We start from the raw sequence: 13,258 nt of genomic DNA, 5'->3' as shown, positions 1-13,258 counted from the left end.
AATAAACAATAATCCTTTATCAGTTTATTTTTCAAATTTAGTATTTAATACGTCTTCTTCCTGTCTTGATCTCTCCTACACATTTATATTATGTTTTCTCTTGTGCGTTACAGACAATGACATTAATATGGACGAAGCATCTAGAAAATAAAATGACTCTCACTTTGTGTCGGGTCTGCCGGATGGCGAAATTCATATTTTAATATCGGTATCCTACGCTCAAATGAACATTCTGCTTGCAAGCGGTCTGGCGACACCGCTGGGTCTGCTCATACAAACTTTCTGACTGTCAGTTTCGACTCCATCGTTATTATTGTGTTACAAAATGCCAATGTGCCTAGTTAAAAATTGTAAAAAAATCTACTAAACACTCCAAGAAAGATGGGATATCACTTTGCATGTGTTAGTATTATTTATTATTTATAAAATGCCATTTTAAGATATTGATGAATGTTTATTCAATGCAATTGAATGACAGGAACCATTGGACAGTCAGTCGCCTGTGATTCGCTGGGCTCACTTGCGTCTAATCTCCGAGAAGTCGTAAGTAACCGAGAATCTGTTTCTAACGCAATGAGTCATGACACTAATACGCGATTACAATAAAGGTTATATTACTATAAATTCTCGAAGCTTGTATCGCATAATGGAAACGGATACGTCAATGGTCACGTGACATCTACCTATACATCTGTGAATGACTTTCATGCACAATTTCTCGTGCGCGCCGGGTATGAAGTGAGTCGTCCATTTAATATGTCATTGGTTACAGATAAATCAACACAAATATTATAAAAGGTAGGTAATGTATATTACTTTATATTAATTACTCAATACATTATTTTTTCGCAAAGCATTGAGAACTACCATGATTAAAGTTTTCCATAACAATAATAACATTAATAATAAGCCGAGGTAAAATTATTGAAGTAAAACAGATCATTCATAAATCCACCGACGCGTTCAGCATACTAACAGAAACTAAACATCGGTATTACGTAGGCGTTTGCAAACCGCATTATAACTAAAATGTCGATGGACACTTACCGAATATCGACGTAAGAATCTTGGCCGACGTCAGGATGAGAAAGAGGCCGTACAAAAATCCCACGTGCAGGAAAATCTGAACGATCAAATCCGGCCACCTGTACCTCGCGACGAAGGGATCCTCGCTTGGATCGGCGTTCGCGTTGTAAGACTTCCAGTCCGTTTTTTGGTCTCCATTTGATAACCTCGTCTGGTCTGCCGGTTTGCTGTTTATATTGTCGAGGTCTGCAGTTAGAGGGCACGGGACCGTGGGCTGTTTGTCGATAAGGGGCACGTGCTCCGGCTGGCAGGCCTGCTGTCTCGTCGTAATGCTGCTACTCGTCGAGTCGGGCGCCATCTTGGCGACGTCGCAGAAATTGGGGTGTGATATTTAATTCATCAGGTTGAACTATCTGAAAAGAGAAAAAAAAAATTAGCTACAAGTAAAAATAGTTTAGTGTGTTTGGATTAATTAATATAAAGGTGAATTCTAGGTTGAAGCTTACAAGATGTGGCTGTATAGAAGTATCATCAAAATTCCTTGGACTGACGGGTGATAAAATATGTTGAAGTTCTCAATCGAATGGGGAAGGACCGAGAAGTTCTACGTAGTATCAAAACCAGGTAACTACAGTACCTCAGCCACATTATGAGAGGACAAAAATACAGCATTCCCCAACTTGTCATTCAATGAAAGATCAATGGGAAGCGTAGCAGTGGACGGCGCCGTATTTCGTGGCTTAAGAACCTCCGTGATTGCGACGAGTGCAGCTCCACTGAACTGTTCCAGGTAGCAGAATCTAAGAATGCCTTGAAGGTGGCCGACCTCCGCTAGTTTCGGTTCACGGCTCGGCTCCAGAACTCCCGGCATTCAACGGGATGCAGAAACTGCCAATGAAAATCCCGCGACACTATAGTTTTAGTATGCCCATTCACAGGGACCTCTTTCTCATCCTCTCCATCCTGAGATCTGATCGAGATCGAGAAAACACCGAGGATTGTCCGCCGTGTGGAGCTCACTAAAGATGAACTAGTTCATTCGCTTGGCCACTCACGAGATTCAGAATTTGCCTCCAGCATTGCGACTAGTCTCTCTTATCTTATCGTCCAAGTCTCGGAGGCATATTTTTTGGTGGCAGTTAAAAAGATTTTATTCCTTGAGTTAACATAAATTAAAAACCGAGTACCTAACAGTGATGTCAACCGTACTATAGTTATAGTACAATACTATAATTTTGATTTCGCGAAAAATGTAAAATACTATAATTTTACGACAATGATACCAAAATACTATAATTTTAAAGGATTCAAGACGAAAAATGTTCCTGTACTATATAAATTTTAGAAATACTATAATCTTTACGCCATTGTACTATAATCAGCATAGAAAAATATGGCAACACTGGTACCTAACAAAATGTTTGGTTTCAATTTATGTCCGATCTCTACCTTCACTGAATGGAACAGCGTTATTACTTACTACAATAATTAAGGCGTCAACAAACTTGGTTGGTCGAAAAAAATCTATTCGGTTTTAATGACTCAGTTTCGGCTAATTTGTATACGTTACAATAGGATGTAGGTACGGCGAAAACGTGGATACTGCAAGGCATAAGAAGCCATAATGGCAAGTTGGCCTTTACGGTTTGGAAAAATGTTAGGAATACAACAAAATAGAGGTAACCAGGAAATGTACAGTTATGGAAACACCACTTCTGCTTGTTAGCGGTAAACAATTTTCTTGGAAAACGAGTGTTTGCTTGTCCAATTTTCTAACACGCGAGTAACTATGTAACTAATGGATTAACATTTAAGACTACGAACGCTGTTGATTAAACTAATGAAAATTAATGTTATTTATGGTAAGAAATAATATTTTAAACATATTTAAATTATTGTACCACTACAGATAACACAATAATCATGTTTTATGTAATGTTTTTTTTTTATTACGTGCCTTCACTGAGAAGTTTGATTTTGGTGATTGTGGTAAATTGAAGTGTGACTGAGTCTTTTTAGGAGCTGTGACTGTGTGATGTCTACACGCACGCGGTTTCAAATACAGTAGGGCAGCGGTTTCCAACCTGGGAGGCGCGATCTATTGCCAGGGGAGGCGCCAAAATTTTTGAATACATTATTTTTTATACCATAATATCTACAAATAAATAAAAGTTCATATCTTAACGTAACAGTGAAAATTCAGTGCATGAATGTTTATTTTAATATATAATACATATATTTAAATCCTATTAAAAAAATATTTGGAGCGGAGAAATTTAAAAATGGCGCTTTTGCAAACGCTCTGTTTCGGTAATGCACAAAACGACCGCTGGTTGCATGAAAACAATAACCTCAAATTTAAATGTCACTCGTAGCTAAAGTGTCAACTGAAGCGTGTAGGCAGGGTGTGATATTTTTTTTTAAAATTGTTTTTGACGTGATTTCTTTAATATAATATAACAATAATACATGTCTCCACTTTTAAATGATTTCTACGCCAGATATATTGAAGCAAACAAAAATCTATTTCCTGAGTTCTTGGTTAGTTTGCTAATGCATTTTTCATATAATTTTATTAATAGTAAAAAAGTCGCCTGCGGCGCTGCTTTGTTTCAGGACTATTAAATATTTTTAATATATGGGTGAAAGATCCTAGCCTGTGGGCCCTATTCACTATGTGGAGCTCATGATAGAATCCATCAATTTTTGTCAATGAACGATGATGAATTTGGTTGACTTCTATTAAAATTGATTGTGGTAATAAACAAGCTCATTGAAAAAAAAATTAATTAAAAAATGAATTTGATATAAGTAAGTAGTAAAAACTTGTGTGTTAAAAAAGTGTCTGTATTATTTAATGAAATAAAGGGGGGGAGGCGCCAAGATTAGATTATTTTTAAAGGGAGGCGTAGTAACATAAAGGTTGGAGACCACTGCAGTAGGGTGATGCGTGGGATCTAAGTCCACTTCATTGGCTGGCACCATAACGGATCGTCTCAGGTAGAAACACGATAAAAGAAACTGTGTTTTCTTATATTATTATCCATACGAAACGGAGGAGTGCGCGCGGTGCTCTTGGAAGTACAAAGTTACGTATGTAAGGAGTAGTAGCCACGGCAACTTCCGGGGCTAGTATTGTAACCTTTCGTGACTGTATACTATCGTCTCGGGTAGACGAATCATAAAAGAAACTGTGTCCCTCATATTATATAATACTCAACTCTACTTTCCAGCGGAGCTGTAATGACTTACGTTACGTTACTACCATATTTACGTTATTCTTCCCCATGTATGTGATTGTAAGTACCTACCTAATATCGGATAGGTAACCTTGATTCAGATATTATCTGATTATATGGCGGCACCCTGATATAGAATATATTATGATAATAAGGTAAATATTTTTATAACGACAAATAAAGTAATGCAAATTATATAAACACAATTGTAAAATCCAACATGTTTAACATGATACAACTGATGATGGAACGCGATGTGACTTTTCTAATTTAGAGTTTAGCAACTGTCTTTGTATTTTTGTGTATACATTTAATATTGACGTAATTTCGATGTCACGTGATTTGACATTCTTCTATGCATCTAGACCAGGGGGGCAAACTGCGGCCCGCCAGGTATTTTTTTGCAGCCCGCCATCATTAATTGTAGTTCTGATTACGAATAACTTTTTTATAATTTTTTAAAAAATATTGACAATAGATTAAAATTTGAAGAATTTGTTGTTTCGTAAATTTATTAAGTATCTCAGTACGTCTTCCTTGTGTCTCGTCTCACACTATGTGGCCACTATTTTCTACGTTGAACATCGTGACACATTTAAATACTTTTAACTCCGCGTTGCAAGGTAAAAAATATATGACCATGATATGGTAAAAAGTTTGAAAGATTTCAATTAAAACTCAAGTTATTCCTTCAACAAATATCGAATAACAACGTGGACCACTTTCCAACTTTGAAGTTGCTGAATATACCAGAATATAAATTTGAAGAATATGGTAAAATTATTAAAGCTCTGAACGACGATTTTTCACAAAGATTTGGTGACAATAGCAATAGTACGCGATCCATTTTCAATAGATATTGATAGTGTACCGACAGAGCTACAACTTGAGATTATTGATCTGCAGTGTGACACTGGTTTAAGAGAATTGCATCGTCGTGAAGAAATCTCCAAATTTTACAATGCCCTTAATTCAGACAAATTCGACCAACTTATGCAAGAAAAATGTTCGTTATTTTTGGATCAACCTGTATATGTGAACAAACATTTTCGATCATGAACCTCAATAAAAATTCTTTACGATCAAATGTCTTCGATGCCCATTTACAAGCAGTTTTGAGAATATCAACTACAAAATTAACACCTGAATTTAAAAAAATGTACAATAGTTTCATTTTGCTCATTAATTTTTTTGAAATGTTTATTTTTCGTGATAATAAATAGTGTATATCTAAAAATGGTATTTAACTTGCAGCCCGCCGCTCATTTTGAATTCTTGAATTTGGCCCTCCATCTAAAAAGTTTGCCCCCCCCCCTGATCTAGAATCTAGAGCAAAGCTAACATCTAATTTAGAAACCCTCCAAAGGCTGTTAAGTACGCAAGATAATATTATGTAGAAAAATATTTATATTTCAACAAACACTTGACATTAGGCTTTCAGTGGAAAGATTATATTTTATCATACTTCTGTTTAGTTATCTAGAAAGTAAATTTGTGGAGTTTTATTTTATTAATATTGTAGATTGTAAAATGAAATTGTAATACGCAAATGATAATGAAATATATTATCTGTTCTCCCAAAGTGAAACTAAAATATATAAATAACATACACGCAGCACAAGAAAATATCTTCACGCCCGACCAATAAATTTAATAATATACGAAATCATTGAATTCTTTCCTTTGTCCATAGCAATTCATTCATACCGCGCAGTTAGCGAAAGCCTCTGACCCATTTATTCATCTCCCACCCTCCACGCTCCCTTTCCGTCCGGCGTCGGGACGCCCCCCTCGCGCGCCTTGAACCCCAAAAGGCTGCGGACTGTGGCGTCGCCGTGACGAGCGACGTCGCGCATCGATCCCGCCATCCGAAAGACGCTCGAGCGAAGACAAGGCGAGGTATTTTTGGATCCCCCGGCGACGAAGACTTAATACATATAATCAGACGAAGAGAAAGTGAATAGAGCATAATATTATTAATTACTCGTAGGATGATATTCGATTACGTGCTTTGTGTGCCCGCCCACATAACAAGAGTGATGGGATAGAAATATTCAAGAAAAAATAATCAAATGCTAAAAGAAACCGAAGAAACCCTTCTCAACATTATTAATAAATTCTTCTTCGCTAAAGTTCAGACTCTTTGATAATAATATACTTAAAATATTGTTGATCTTCTAATTTATAGTGGGACAAATTAATACAAATAATATTGTCGGAAATAATAAAAATGAAATAATTTTATATCAGCCGATTCAAACAGTTAAATAATGATGTACTTACTTACACTATATCTATAAGAACTTGATTTTATTATTTGAAGAAATATATCAAATGCGTTCCCTGCACATTAGTGCATCCGATTTACACAACATACACATTGATTACACTAACCAAAGTTTAAAGACCTTGAATGCCACATTAAAGAAAGATTCAAAAGGGTCTACAAAAAAGTAATATTTAAAATAAACTGAACATTTTTTAAATTCTAATGGATTTAAGTTTTGTACTACTCCATTTGAGTCGTTTTTTCGACCTGGGTTTCGCCTTTCGGCATCTTCAGGCACTGTGTACACTCACCAAAAGGCAAACACACACTGACAACGAACACAATTAATTCTTACTTATATAATAAAGTAAGTAATGCAATAAAGTAGGAAAAAACTTTATCACCTACCTATTCAGTCAACAAATTGTGTCATAGTGCCTGAAGATGCCGAAAGGCGAAACCCGGGTCGCAAAAAACACCTCAAATGGAATAGTACAAAACATCCATTAGAATTTAAATTTCATCAAGTACCTTCGGTCGATAGCATTAATATGGACATTTATGTTTATTCGGAAGTTTTTCAATTGATCACTGTCCAAGTGTCCATTCAACAGGCAGTCTTTGTTACTGTCGAATAGTGTTGAACTTGCAATTCAATATATATATATATATATATATATATGTGTATTCTGGTACGATTGTAAAACATTACCCACATCTACGATCCACATAATTATAAGTCCAATAAACCAATATACCAAAAAAGCGCTCGGTGCGCTCACTACTGAGTAGGCCCCCTCCCACCCGCGCATTACCCTTCACCAATGTAATAAGGGGCCCAAGAAGCACAAAATAATTATTATTTTCAGCGTCTCTCATAAAAAAGCAATAAAAATATTATATTATTTCTCGGGGCTTGTAATTAATATTCACGATGACATCATTCTACAAGCGAAATATTGGACACGCAGCAAACTAAACAATGGGTTCACTGTTATTAAATAATGGCTTCTCGCCCGTCTATCGACGACACTTCGAGGAGCGTGATTTTGCTTGCCGTGTTCAACGAATGGACTACGTTGTATTTTCGTTAATTCGTATCGCTGAGAAGCCAAAAAACGATGAATCATGGGGCACGCGGGCACAATGCGTCGTCAAATCCAGTGTGCGCTGGCGTATTCGATTACGTTGTATTTTCGATGATTCACATAGATAGAATATGCGCGAGCGCCCCGCAAGTCCGCTTTAGTGGACTTTATGCATTAGCCTGATATAAGCTACATAAGTCATATTTTCTACTACTCATTCCACGTGAAAGTCCAAAGACTCTAAAGTATTCAAGTAATCGACTACCTATAAATTAGACTACAATTCGGCACAACGTATTATTGACATATTTTATAGTAAGAACATCTTCGCCACTCGTTGACAGATAAATCAACAGGTAGCGAGAGTTTTCTTCGCAGGACACAAAGGGCGATTACCTACTTGGCACTCGGCAGGCTTCGCAGGCAACAGGTAGGCCGTACCGAAGCAACGTGTTGCTTCACTTTGGCGGACAAAAGCGGGGATCACTACACAGATCATTCAATATTAATTATTGTGGTACAGTTCACTGACAGCCGGCTGGCAACACTCCAATCCGTCAGAATATGTAATAATAAGTATTGTATAACAATATTATTATGATTGTATTACTTAGTCGTAGACTTTAGAGAGCCACAGTTGCAACAATAGGAAATGTGAATGCTGAGAGCATTAATTAGTTTCGCAACAAAATCGCATCGAAATAAATCACACGAGTTACATAAAGATAGAAAACGAACAGCTTTACGTAAAGTACGTTATTTTTTATGCGAATAATTCTTACACTAAAACCTTACTATTTTAAATTCACACAAAAGCAAACATTTCGATACGATTTGACATTCATTCGAAGTCATTTCGATAAATTATTAAATGCGCATAATATATTCCCAAGATAAACTAAACCCTGCAATTTGGAATAGTTGGTATAGCTTTAAAAACTACTAGATACATTGACCACTTCGAATATGAGACATTTTTTTTTTAATTTTACCGGAATCAAAACAATCGGCGAGAAGAGAGAAGCACATCAATAAATTATTATCTTATTCAAATTAATAATGGTGACCAAATGCGGTACACTTTCCTTCACAGGCAATACCGATATATTCGGTATTGACAGTGGAAATAAAATGTATTACTAACTAACATAGAAGGCTTAACAGGACTATCATTTTTTATCGGATTACGCGATATCTGGGTTACTTCAGTGGGCCATCGTCCTTGGTGACCAGCAATGACATGCTATAAAAGAATAATATTTTAAAGAGATTTTTACATATTATACTATATTTATTGGTTATGTTTTTTTTTTTAATTATTTTAAATTAGAAAATACCGAAAGCGTTTAGCGGAGTAGCTCCGCCCCCTCTGGGCCCCTCAGATGATGGTTACTTAAGCCCTGACGGCTAAAATTATTAAACATGGATACATGCTTTGCCTACAGATTCTCTGAATGCTGGTTGTCAAAATTGGAAAGAAAAAAATGTCAACCTCTGTTGCCAACGAATTATATACGTCTATTTACTTATTATACGCTTTATAACTTTTTTCACTTTTTTACTGCACTGATACGCCTCTTCGACTGAATGAGATTAAATGATATTCACTTGTATTATTATATGTAGTAATAAATAAATAGGTAATATATTTAATAAATATATCACGGAGTGCAAAGTTATGAAGTGACAACTCTACTATTTACCATATATTTTTTTTCTAAAACGGTGTTGAAGGTAGAAATATATTTTTTTTTAATTATTAATTGTAAGAGTACATTATTCTCAGAAGGAATATCGGAAAACCATCTTGACGAAGAGAACTTACCTTACATACCTAATAAAAACTGCTCATGCACATTATCAATCCGTCTTAGCAATGTCTTCTAAGTTTTTCTTTTTTATTTAAAAATACAACTCTCTAATTAGTTGCATATATACGAGTAGGTATATAAAGAGTTACATCCCTTTGAAATAGATCCAGAATGAAAAGAACGAATGGATTTAATAATAATATGTACTTCGTATGGCATTGGAAAACGAAAACGCAATAGGAGATGAAAAGCGTCGGCGGGTGACGGCGCCAGCGATCCTCGGAAGCAATCAACTTATCCCCCCTCCAGCCATATTCCCCCGCCCCCTCCTAAAGCAATATTTCACCCTCCTACCAAATTCTCTTGTTGAATTGTCTGTGGCAAACAAGAATATATAGGAATATGCACCCTTCCAAATTAAAAGGGAACAAAAGGAATATACGAATCGTGTCGTAGTACAGCAGACCTTCATCATATTCGTTTGCTGTTTTCCTCACTCCAATGTGTAAAAACATAAATACCATAAATGTATTCATCTTTAAGTAATGGAGCTCGACGAATAGTGTGAAATAAGAGATAAAACAAAGGACCATTTTCCACCAACATTCATTTCAAATAGAATATCATAATATTCATAATACAGTAGGTAGATTCATTCGATAGCCAATACCTACATCAATAATAAAACAAAACTTATATGAATTTGACTTGGTCTTCTTATATGAAAACAAAGCATGTTTATACGCGGATAACACATTGAGCAAATAAAATATTTTCTTTCAGACACGTTTAGTTATATAATATTTGAGGCTTTCACGGTTGTTTTTTTATCGTAATAGATTTTTGGGTTTCCACCGTGTGTACTTCATATACCTACACTACACTTCATCATAAAAAATATCATCTCTTGATAATGGCCTCTGCAACGAGCCCGAAACGTTGAGGAAAGAAGGAAGAAGTACACACGGTGGAAACCTAAAAATCTATTACGTTTTAAGTGTCATGGAAGGCGGGCCTGCATAGCCATGGCTGTCCATACATGACGGGTAAATATGGGGAACCCAAAATCACTTCCCCTCTGTGCGGCCATCAAAAATAGATACATTATTTTCCCTACTAAATAAAGAGGTTGGGCATCATTGCTCTAAATCAGTGGTGACCAAGCCGTGGCGCATTGCATCTTTGCGCCTACTTATTCTTTTGAAATAGGCGCCATAACTGAAGCCATCTTCTTATTTTCAACACCTGAGTGATCTCAGTTAAAGCCATACAGCCTTCTTACTCATCAGTTCGTTCCATTTTCTTGACAATTTACATTTCCCGCTCAGAACTATCTCTCTCTCTCTCTCATCATATCCAACACTTTTTGACTTTTGACTTTTGATAATCCATGGAATCAGGGCACCCGGGAAAGTCCCACATCCCCTTCATCTTGAAATTATGTCTGGAATATTGGTTATGTCTGCCTCTACGTGGCGATTTTATTCTTGTTCCCGATTCTTGATGAGGACCGGGAGAGGCTGTTGCCTCCAAGTTCAAGTGTTGTAGATTCAATTGATTTTAATATTATTTCTTGCGATCCCGGCAATCCATTCGGCCCCCACGTTCGTTTCTTTTGCTTCGCGACCTCGTCCGTCGGCATTCTTCATTCTTCGATCTTCCTCTTCTTTTTTTCTGGTTGGAGAATGTTGTTCTGGATCAGCGTCTGGTTTTGGATCCGAGTCTAGTTTAGTTGGTGTATCGTCTATTTTAGTGTTCAGTCTTGTTCTGGGCGGTAATCATGAGCTTCGTTGTTGCATTTATGTGGCTGTTTATCGAGGATTAGTCCTTCTTCTCGGTTTTCTCTTCTGTATTGGAGTGTCTTCCTGGACCGGTTCGAGTCTGGTCGGGATGTTGAGATCGGTCCGGCGTTTGATCGTGATCTCGCATATATCCTGTATGATTTGTTTTGCATGACCTTCAGACTTCGAGAGTTCGTATTTTGTGATTAGTTCCTCCACAATATCTATGCATTCCTTGTTGTAGTCTATTTCTGGGGACTCTTCTCTGGGTATTTTCGGTTGGCGACGTGATAGGAGACCCTGTTGGAGTGAACAGGATCACTCCATTCAGGCGTTGGATGTCGTTCCTTGATGGTGCGGTCGGGTCTGCTTCCTTGGTTGGCATCGTGTGTGTTGCTGGTCGGTGATTGTAGTGTTTTTGGTTTGCCCAGTGTGTTTTGCTTCCTGTCTCGGTTGTTCGTGTGATGCTCCTATTTGATCGGGTGGATGGTTCGGCGTGGCTAGCTGCTTCGGCTTCCTCCTGGTATGCCGTCAAGAGCAGGAAGTGTAGCGTCAGGAGGTCCCGTAGCAGCGCTCGAAATGGAAAAGTTTACGAACCGGAGCGCTCGAAACTTTTCTGATGATATTCATATGGTTATCAAATTTATAAACATAAGTGTGCTAGATTTTTTGTTATACGCCATATCTAGCTTAGACGGTCAAATTATTTTGTCCACAAGACGGAGCGATAACTTTACAGATTTCACGAACCGGAACGGCGCTCCGGCGCGTTCAGGTCCATTTCGAGCCCTGTCCCGTAGCCTGGTTGGTTTGAATGCAGCGAGTCTGGTAATCTCGGCGGTGATCTGCTCCATTGTGAAGTAGGTAGATATGTCGTCTGGTCACTTGCGGCGGTAGTAGCAAATATGTGATTTGGTTGGTCGGCGGATCTTGTAGGTTGTAGGTTGAGTTGATCTGGGCGGGAATCGGAGCGCTTACAATGCGACTGCTCGCGACGGGTGCCAGTCGCAAGTGAATGATGGCACAAGTGGAGCACATCCAACAACTCTGTGGTCGAGAGTTATCTTCACCAAACGAGACTCTTCCGTAGGTGTAGCACTATTAGCGGGGTCCACGACAGCAATCACCCTCCCGTCCAAGAGATCATTTCTGACTATTGTAGATTGGTGTTCCAATAAACGTGTATTTTTTTAACTGGCATAAATTAATTAATTTAATTGCGTGATTGAGTTATTCCTTTTCCTCCCCTAAGCGAAGCAGATCCTACCCTTATGTCTATTTTCAAACCCCAACCGTGAACGCAAGGAGATAGAAAAGGTGCTTGAGTTGTATGGCGCATCCGAACTCGTCTGTGAAAAAAATTGGCGCATGGTATGCAAAAGGTTGGCCACCCCTGATCTAAATGAAAAAAAAATATTTTGTTATTTCCACCGTAAGTGAATAAAGCAAGCGTAACGTGATATCCATTTTCCGGGGTTTTTGAACTTGCGCGGTTTAATTAGGCCCAACGTACACATTTTCATATGAATAACGGCGAAACCGAAAGTCATTATTGGATATTAAAACCCGCCCGGGATTACTGCTATCACAATTTCTAAAGTTAATTAATACCATCGGTCATGATGAGAACAAAAATCCCGGTTATTAATTCGCCGCCGACACGAATGAACTATAATTTCATCTTTTAATAAAATATACTTAAATTTTACGAGAAAACTTATAATATGTAGGTACGTAGATAAATAGATTTTATTTAGGTCACTAATAATAATTAAGGGCTGTACTTTCACATATGTAGTTATTCTCGAAACAGGTTTCTTCTTTTAGAATCGTCATGCCAAGGCCAGGCGTTGTTACAATATTTTAATATAATACAACCTAAATAAGTGAACAGTATTGTCTCAGTCAGATATATTGAATTATCTAAGTATATCGAAGATACATTTTATATTTATATCGACAGCACTATCTAACGGAAAATTATTAAAGTAGTTCGCTGTTACAAAATCGTCATACACGATCATTCGATTATTAGTAAGGCAAA

At 37.3% G+C, this 13,258-nt stretch overlaps 1 protein-coding gene across 1 annotated transcript in view; it reads right to left on the bottom strand.

The window, feature by feature from the left end:
* The window catches only part of LOC147078303 (acyl-CoA Delta-9 desaturase-like), a 131,385-nt gene that overhangs the window by 28,053 nt on the left and 90,074 nt on the right, over positions 1-13,258 (bottom strand). The window contains exon 3 of the mRNA XM_085958382.1: positions 1,048-1,439. Coding sequence (XP_085814508.1) covers positions 1,048-1,384 — 337 coding nt within the window. The 5' untranslated portion in view covers positions 1,385-1,439. The remainder of the gene's footprint in view (positions 1-1,047; positions 1,440-13,258) is intronic.

This window comes from Rhyacophila brunnea, unplaced genomic scaffold (assembly GCF_057557595.1).
Source record: "Rhyacophila brunnea isolate RB1 unplaced genomic scaffold, BYU_Rbru_1.0 scaffold_11, whole genome shotgun sequence".
NCBI lineage: Eukaryota > Metazoa > Arthropoda > Insecta > Trichoptera > Rhyacophilidae > Rhyacophila > Rhyacophila brunnea.
The sequence above is the reverse complement of the archived record's forward strand: the minus strand, read 5'-3'. Positions and strand labels throughout refer to the sequence as shown.